Genomic DNA, 8,793 nt, shown 5'->3' with positions numbered 1-8,793 from the left:
CAATCCTGCCTCTGGCCTGTCTACCCCTGAAGCTGCTGAAACCTGTTTTTGAAAGTGCCAAGTGCCTAAACCATCTGCAAAGCACAACACTCCCTATGGCACTGAATGCCTGAGAGGCTGGAGAAATGCTGTCTGGAGGAGCAGAGCTGGCCTCATGTTCTCTGGCTTAGAAACTGAGCTGCCTACTTGGATATGTTAAAACCCAGCCAGAGAACACAAGTGTAGGTAATTGCTGCTGTTCTGTAGAGCCCCTGGCTAGCCTTGCCCTCACAGGAGGTGAGTGGTGTGCTATGGGGATGGAACAGCTGAACTGAGACAGCTTCTGTGCCAGCTCTGCTTACCAGGCAGGGAGCTGCATCTCCAGGCTCATCCCTTACCCCTGGAAGTTAAGCTTCCAAATTCCAGAGGAAGGGGAAAATTCCTTCATGCTGCCAGGGCAGTTTGCAGAAAACACTGCAAGACTGAGTAATGTGGGTGGCTTGGCCTTTACACAGATACCTCTGTGGGTCTGTGAGCCACCCCAGTGAAACTGCCTGGTTTCTGCTAGGGGATGTGGAGTGGTGAGGGGATGCTCTCCTGGTCTTCTGCCCTTCAGATCAGCGAGGTTCCTCGCTTCCCCCACGCCTTGGCTCCTTTCTGGCTGCCCAGGCCTGCTCAAAGCAGTTGATCTCAATCACTGAAACTAATCTTAACTACTGCCCAAGGCAGCTAAGCAAGACCTTGTATTGCATAGGGTGAGAGTTGTTTTTCTTGCTGAAATCTAAGGGCAACCAGGCGTGAGAGCGGAGCACCATCCTGCTGCAGGTGTTGGCTTGCCAGGGTCCCTATAAATGGGCATGTGCATTCCTGATGGGAGATGGTGTTGAGCCAACAGCCCTTGCTGATGTTTTTCAGCTGGCCCTGGGCTGCTGCAGTGTGAGATCCCCCCACTGTCTTCTGGGGAAACAGAACCAGCTGAAAGTTGCCCTGTGAGATGTGGAGCAATGCCATGAGCTGGGCAGTGCTGAGGGTGCAGGCAGCAGCCTGGCAGGGGGCTCTGCTGTGGGGCAGCTTTACCAGGGAGCCCTCTCCTGCTGCAGAAGTGCAGCTAATTAATTGAGGGCTCTTGGCTGTTATTGCCTCCTGCTGCTAAGCTCTCCTGGATTTCAAGGGCTGTTCTTATGCTGCTGGTTGCTGAGCATGGGGCATCCCTTCCTGTCCTTTCCTCTGCAGGGGATGTGTGGCTGGGCCATTAGCACGAGGAGGTAAGTGCATCATTTCTTCCTGCACATGGTGATGGGTGACCAAGGTGCTGAGCTGGGCTGTTGTGCCAGGCTGCAAAGGAGCTGAGCCGGGGGACCCCTAAGTCCTTAGACCTACAGCATTGTGCACTGGGCTTGGGGTGCAGGCCTGGCACTGAGTGAAATGGGTTGTAGCTACCCACAATAGTTAATGCCCTGGGGACTTGGGAAACAAACTTGTGTTGCACAGCTTTTTTTTTTAGCTCTGGCACATGGGAGATGCAGGACAGAGCCCACAATGGGTTTTACCTACAATCCAATGCCAGGGAGCACAGGCTGGCAGCCCTTATGGCACTGGGCCCCTGGGGCTTTAACTTCCCCCTCCTGGCAGTTCCCTGGAAGCAGCTTTATCTGGGGATGCACATCAAGGGGTTCAGCCGCTACTGGTGCCTGCCACAGGAGCACACTACACAGGGATTAAGGGCTTTCTTCTTGCAGGGAAACTGAGGCAAAGAAAAGGGATTAGAGCCATCCAGTGGCAAGGCAACAAACTGAGTGCAGTCCCTCCAACACAGCATTTTGGCCACCAGGCTGGGCTGCCCCGAGGACAGCATGGACAAGGTGGATTTTCCTTTTAACTGTGATTCTCCTGTGGGAGGGCCGAACATCTCGTATGTCATGATTTCCTCCACGGGAGCCATGTCCTGGCGTATCAGCCCCTTTGCTGGCAGGGACAGGTGGACAAACGCCTTCTAACACCACTTTTGTCTCGGCCCCTCGCCCAGCAGCTGTAAATCCCAGGCTTACGAGGTGTTGACACAGCATGGCTGTGCATGGGATCATATGAAACACTTGTCAGTGGCTGGGGCAGGTGGCGAGTGGTGCTGGATAGTTGGGATGGCTCAGTGTGTACCAGTCTGCCCTGGCTGGGCTGGCTGTGCTGCCTCGTGTGTGCTGAGTCGTGCAGTGGAGAGCATCCCACCCCAAGGACTCACCTTGTAAAAGACCAGCAGAGTGCCAGCTCATCCACTCCACTGTCCCCTTCAGCGGTCCTTGGGTCACTCCAAGCTGTGTCTCTGGGAGTCACAGGGAGCTGCTGGAGAGGTAGCAGTTTGGGGAGCAATGAGCACTCAGGAGCTGCCAAGACCCACATCAAGACTGGCAGCATCAGAGAGGTTGTGGGAGGTGTCATCCCACCAGTGGTTTGTTGGTGGTGGTTGTCTGATCCTGCTGGGATGACAGGAGTTACAGCCCTAGCTGCAGGGATAGGGCAGCAATTTTCTGGCTGACAAGGAGATTGGCCACCTGTGCCTTGAAATCCACCCAAAATACCAGCACACTGTGGCCAGCTAGGTTCATAAGAACTCTTCAGTGGAGAGAGCTACAATGCTTCCTCCTCCATCCCTTGGAGCCCAGCCCAGCAGCCTTTTAAACAAGTCCATCCTTTTATACTTTCAAATGCCTGGAGGTAGCAGTGGCCCATGGACCTGTGGGGCTCTTTAGAACACCAGCAAAAGCTGAGTCCAGTTTGATTCAGGCTGACCAGTCAGTGCTGCTCCCAAGCTGATCACTTTGTCATACACATTGTTAGTGTGCAGTTATCAATATTCATTGCAATAGTCTAGGGAGTCAGAATTAGCCATCTGTATGCCAGTTGGCAGGTGAAATAGCACAAACACAGAGCACAGCCCAAGGAGAGCTGTAAGAACTGACCAGAAATATTTCCCCTCAGGAGGCAGGCAGGGAGGACATCACGCTGCTCCCCAGGTACAGCTGCAATTAACACTGACAAGGTCTGATTCAGCATTACCACTTCTCTTCAGTGTTTACAAATTGTGTGGGGGTTTTGTACAGGTAATGGGGAACAAGGCAGCATTTTTACACCCGGAGCTGTTCTGACACGGTAAATCAGACAAGGGTCTTGTGAAGGTGCCTGGTTATTGGTCTGGACTAAGCCATGAAACACAGGAAGGTAAGTCTGGCCATGTGTGCCATTACTTTTGGAACAGATCCCCTCCTCTACTTTTATTTCACACACTATTTTGCTTTGTGATACCACTGCATCTGGACAGGTTCTTATGTACAATATGGTGCTCAGTTAAACAAACAGATTTATAAAAACAAATGTTGACTTTTATAGTAATGCAAAATCTGAATTTGCTTTGGTCTGAACTCTGCTGCAGATCCCCCATTTTCTACCAGGGTATGAAAAACCAGCTGTAGAACAGCTGGTTAGGACATTTAATCAAGTGTTTGAACTAGGTGCCCCTGCTTCCTGTTGCTACAGTCAGCTAATATATTTTAATTCATTTAGATCTAGAAATGAGAAACCCAACTTGATTTAACCCGTTGTGAAATAGATCTAGTTAAAGTAAGAAATACATAATAATGTATTGGGTCAAAGTCTCTGTGTTGGAGTTGTTTCAGGCATTGAGTTTGTAACTAGAGTGTATCAAAAGCACCTCGGGGACTGCTGGTGCAACAAATGATGTACTCTCCTTTCTGACTGGGTCCATGCACGAGTCCTGAGCCAAACTAGGCAGATCTCCAGTGACAAGAATGACAAACACTGACTGCGTATGGACTGGCCTTCCAAACTCGAGGAGTGCCTGTGCTGTGCCTCAAGGCTCCGGGTGGCACTTGGTAACAGCTACATTGGACAACTTGTGCTGAGCTGGGCACTCACCATATTTTCTTTGTGCCTCACCAAACTGCAGATGGTCCTAACCCCACCTGGCAGCCCCTTCACAGCCCACCCTCAGCTGAAACCTTTTGTCACTCCCAGCCTCAACCCTGACTGTAAATCACACTATCCCCAAGTCAGCTTGTGTGCTGGTGTCACTTGAAGCAGGACTGCACTTCATCCTTGGACAACTAGAGACTCAAAGTCTGCATCCCAGCGGACTTCATGTGGTGCAAAACCGATTTTCGGATGTCAGAGTCTTTGACACGTGCTTGGGGAAAAACTTCCCAATCTTTACAGAGACCAACTTGCAGTTACTTGGGGCTTGGATCGCTCCCAGGGGAGCCGTGAGGCCCTCACCTGGCTGGACTGTGTTACCACACTGGGGAAAGGGATTTGTGTACCAGAGATGTACCCACATACGCCTCCTGCCCTTCCCAAGTATGGCACACCACCCTGTAATTGCTTAACTGAAGAGCTTCTGGAAATAGGCTTCAGATTAACAGGTGATAAGTGGGGAACAAGATCAGCACTGTGAGTTAACCTGAACACCTGCTTACCCAGCCTGGCATTAAATTGTCACAGGACCTATGGACACATCCCAGCCTGCCAACTCTGGCACAGAGTTCACTCCCTCTGTTACACCTTGTTTCCCCAAAGAAAGGAAGAATAGATCCTTAGGCAAAGCAGAGCTGAGTTTTCCCAGTCAAGGTTATAAAGCCAGATGGAAAATCTTTATTGATTATAGGAAGTTTTCCGTAGTAATTGTGGGAGATGAAGCATCTTTGCTCAAATTATTTTATGATACTTGCTAGAGTAAGAAAACCTTAGGAAAGGTATTTTAGTTCAAATCCGTAATATGGCATTTAATCTCAAGTAGAGCAACAAACACATGGGCTGTAGAGCACTGCTATTACATCAACAAGAAATACAAAATATTATTCTCCAAATAAGGTACTTTAAAACCGATGTGTAATGTTGTCTTCATCAAGTCCTTAGTGGTCAGAACATTCAAAACAATTTTTCCTCCACATTTCACAACTCTAGAACCGATACTGTTTTTTAGAACGGTTTAGTTAAGACATGCAGTGGTATTCTACTTTAAATGATTACCAACTGTATCAGTAGCTTCTCACTATACATTTGAACTCATAGTGGCAGTTTGTTTTCATTAATTTAAAACAGAGTTGGATTTCATGTTCTTGTATGGGGCAGTAGCTATTGGGACAGTGTAATTCTGTACAACTGCAGCCTTCCACTGTTCCACAGGACCTGAGCCTGTGCTGGCTGCCTCTGGCAGGTCAGGGTGAGCAGCAGAATTATGCTCAAGCCTTGCATCCCAGTTGTTCTAGACTGTGTTGGAATGGCATGTCCCTCAGGCTGCTGCATGTTTTGGACACAGTTAAAATAACAAAATGAGTAACAGGCACAGAGCATACTTTTGTAAGGATGTCTTTGTTGTACAGTTGACCTGTTGTTCTAATACATTCAAGGAAACCTTACACTACCAAAATAAAAAGACAGGTATCTAAAGGTGAACTCAGGAAGGCACCTGACAAAGATTTTCCTGAAAGTAAATATTCTGCCTGGAACAGCTTGCTCATAACACTGGGTCTGTAGAGAACTGCAGTTTCAGCAAAGTCTCCAGTGCTGTTGGAGTTATTAAAATTGGTACCAGAGTATCACTTATGACAGAGAGGTTCTCACCTTCCAGGCTGGCTGCAGCACAGTGCAACCCTTGAACACTGTCTGTTACTTCTGCTGTGTTAACAGATCTATTAACAGATCCCTGCTCCTGGTAACCTTCTCCTGTCTCCAAATACCCAGCAAATACGTAGCATTTCATTTGAACTGGTTATCAATCAGGGTTCCCTTCATCTTGGCTTTCTTGGCTTCCAACTCAGCCTGAATAAAGGAAAATTAAGACAGAATGAAATAATGTCTGGATATGTTTCCCTTCAGTGCTCCAGTGAGGTTTGCTCTTGTCTGACCACTGCAAACTTTCCAGTTCCCAACCTGGGGGCAGGAGTAGCCCAACTGCTTTGCTGACTCCCTCCTTCCCTGATGCACAAAACGAGGACCACCTTTAAAACCATAAACATCCTAAAACTAACCGCTCAGGAGACAATTTCATACTTTCTATCCTCAAGTGCAAGCTGCACATTTCGTCCCCCTCCCATCTACCACCCTCCTGTCACAGCAGGTAAGATCAGCTGTGATGTTCCTGCCATTCTTCAAGTGCCTCAGTAGGGGCTGAGCTGCAAGTTCTCCACAAGAGCCTTGCCTTGCCCTGACACCTCATGGCAACGACTTGCTCTGCCAGGCAGGCACAAGAGCACAGTATTAGGGGTGTTCTGGTTGGCAAAGCCATGGCCTTATGTCCCCTTCCCTTGATCCTTGTCCAACACGTTGCAGAAAGCCTCCCTGCAAGCTGGCTGCTCTTGTTAGCTCTACAGGTAATCGAGTACTATTTTAATTCTAGAAGGACTAGAAGAATATTTCTGTAAAACCTGTAAAGGAAAACTCATCCTCACAAAACTACAAGTTACCTGTGACTGTACCAGGACCTCTCTATACTTGCAGTCTGATCTGCAATATAGTTTTTGTGTACAAAACAAACAGATCTCAGGGAGTTGTGTTGAACACCAACGAAAATACTCACCAACTCCTGTAGCCTTTTCTTGCTCATGCCTTTGCGTTCCAGCTGTTTCTCAATCACTTTTGCATTCTGTGCATAGGAGTCTGCAATCTCCCTCTGAAACACACACACGTCACTTTGCAGCAGCAAACCCCAGAGTAACAACATCTCACCCAGGTGGTGAGACGAGCACTGGCTCTGCCCCACGTCCCAGACAGCTGCCCAGCTCACATGTGGGTGCCACCAAGGGCACCCAAAACTCACCGCTTCGATCTCCTCCTCCTCTTCATCAATTGTGGAGACTGTTACAGAACTGAACTTGCCCATATCTTTCGTCCGTTTGGTCATCATCACCTGGGTGAAAAACAGAGTATTCTGTTAAACCTTGGTAACAGCTGTGCCACTAGGGAGTGCTTCCCCCTTCCAAAGTTTTTAAGGCTTCTTAAATCATCAAGATTACCTGAACTCTGTGGGTGGCAAAGGAGAATTATGCCCAGTGATTTCTGGGCTTAGAGGTGTCATTCATTACCAGAAGGAAATTCACTGATATAAAATAGATGAGCCAGATTTTGAAAATCACTGTGCAGGCTACCAACCTGACCTACTTACAAATGGAAACTTTCTGGTAACTGAGCCTAAACATCAGACACAGTATAAATTTTGAAGTTTATTTTGCTTTCCTTTAATGCTCAGACTCCAAGCTGCAGTGACCTCTGTAAAGGAAAACTTTAGGAAGACATGGAGAAGACACTATATTGTTCAGAGGTCCTTTTTTTTCTCCCCCCTGCCCCAACAATTAAGTTATTTTACACGCAGCACGTTTTGAAAAGCAAAGATAGCCTTTTTAATTCTCTAGAGCCGATTACCTTTTTGGGAGGTTCTTGTTTCTGAGTATATATGTTTGTTTTCCCAAAACCCTGGCCAAATTTGACCACAGCACCATCAACAATGAACGTCACAGGAGCATTCTTCTGTTGGTGTTGATAAAAGAGCAGCAGTCCACACCTGGAAACAGAAACATGGAGCTGAGAGGAGGCTTAGATTGTGGATTCCTGTGGTTGAGATTATAAATGTCAAGAAAAGGTTATGTTACTAAAAAGATGCTGTGATCACTCACTTGCCGCACTTCTTCCTGAACTGCCGCTCTATGCCTTCGGGTCTGGGAGAGAGAGGAACAGCTGGAGCAGGGCGCACAGACAGCGGGGTTCGGTGGCTGCCCGCCGGGTGGGGAGGGCAGCCGTGAGGGGCTCTCAGGGGGTCGGGGGGTGCCGCGGCCGGGCCCACCTGCGCAGGAAGACGCTCTCCTCCTCCTCGGCGTTGCAGAACTTGTGGGCGTGCTTGGCCGCGTCCATCACCCGGGCACGGTCCCGCGGCCGCATCGGCAGCTTCTCCAGCTGGCAGTCTGCGGGGAGCGGCAGGGCCGGGGTGACGGCGGGGCCAGGCGGGCACCCGGAACCCCGAACCCCGCACCCGAACCCCGCACATCGCACTCGCAACCCGGACCCGCGCCCCCGCCCCGCACCCGCCGCCTGCCCGGGCCCGCGGCCTGACCCCTCCCGGCCCGCGGCCTGACCGCCCCCCCGCCCGCGGCCTCACCCGCCGGCCCGGCTCACCCAGCACCAGCACCATCTGCCCGCACAGGCAGTAGTAGACGTGCAGCGGCTTCTCGCCATCGTCGTACTCCTCGCGGTCGCGGGTGTCGGAGCACACCACGGAGCGCGACACCACCTTGGGCATGGCGGCGCCTGGCCCTGCCCGCCCGGCCCGGCCCCGCCCGCGGGGCGGCTCCGCGGGGCTCCGGGGACACCCGGGGCTGGGGCTCCTTCAGCTCCCGTGTCCCTAAAGCAGGGCTCTGGACACGGCTCTGGACACGGCTCCTCCTGACCAGCTCGCACGTTTCTCGTGGCGCAGGCCGGTGGCAGCAGGGAAGGTCGGGGATGGGCGGTTTGCAGCGCGGCCGCTGATAACCGTGTGTTTATTGTTTCCTTTCCGTGGGTCTCCTCCTGTGTCTCTTCCGAAGCCGCCTCCCCACGCGGCTGCCTCACGTGAGGATACGAGTGAGGATAAGCTCGAAAAACAGGGCCCGCCCGGCCTGCTCTAGACAGCAGCAGAGAGATCCTTTGCTTCCAAAGGCAATTAAAGAAAGCTAGAAAGGAGATTGTTTTCCCTTGGAAAATGCTCTCTAGGGAAGAAGAAAGTGCAGTGTAGAAGGTCGTGCTGGTTTTGGCTGGGATAGAGTTAATTTTCTTCGC

General features: G+C 50.5%; 1 protein-coding gene across 1 annotated transcript; it reads right to left on the bottom strand.

Moving 5' to 3' along the window:
- Positions 1-4,609: 4,609 nt before the first annotated feature.
- On the bottom strand, positions 4,610-8,636 carry STEEP1 (STING1 ER exit protein 1). Its single transcript, XM_064669921.1, has 7 exons — positions 8,155-8,636; positions 7,826-7,943; positions 7,659-7,700; positions 7,408-7,546; positions 6,806-6,895; positions 6,566-6,658; positions 4,610-5,808 (listed from the first exon to the last, which is right to left on the bottom strand). Exons 1-7 carry the CDS (start codon positions 8,276-8,278, stop codon positions 5,746-5,748), a joined length of 669 nt encoding a protein of 222 aa, XP_064525991.1. The 5' UTR covers positions 8,279-8,636; the 3' UTR covers positions 4,610-5,745.
- Between the last annotated feature and the right edge of the window lie 157 nt (positions 8,637-8,793).

The sequence above is a fragment of the Pseudopipra pipra genome, chromosome 13, assembly GCF_036250125.1.
Source record: "Pseudopipra pipra isolate bDixPip1 chromosome 13, bDixPip1.hap1, whole genome shotgun sequence".
Taxonomy (NCBI): domain Eukaryota; kingdom Metazoa; phylum Chordata; class Aves; order Passeriformes; family Pipridae; genus Pseudopipra; species Pseudopipra pipra.
Note: the sequence above shows the minus strand (reverse complement) of the source record. Positions and strands in the feature narration are given on the sequence as shown.

Excerpts from the sequence above, each read along its gene's own strand:
- STEEP1 (XM_064669921.1), bottom strand. The coding sequence starts at position 8,278 with ATGCCCAAGGTGGTGTCGCGCTCCGTGGTGTGCTCCGACACCCGCGAC. Across the intron at positions 7,944-8,154 it reads GCAGATGGTGCTGGTGCTGG|ACTGCCAGCTGGAGAAGCTG; the intron begins GTGAGCCGGGCC and ends CGCTCCCCGCAG. Across the intron at positions 6,896-7,407 it reads AACAAGAACCTCCCAAAAAG|GTGATGATGACCAAACGGAC; the intron begins GTAATCGGCTCT and ends TTTTTCACCCAG.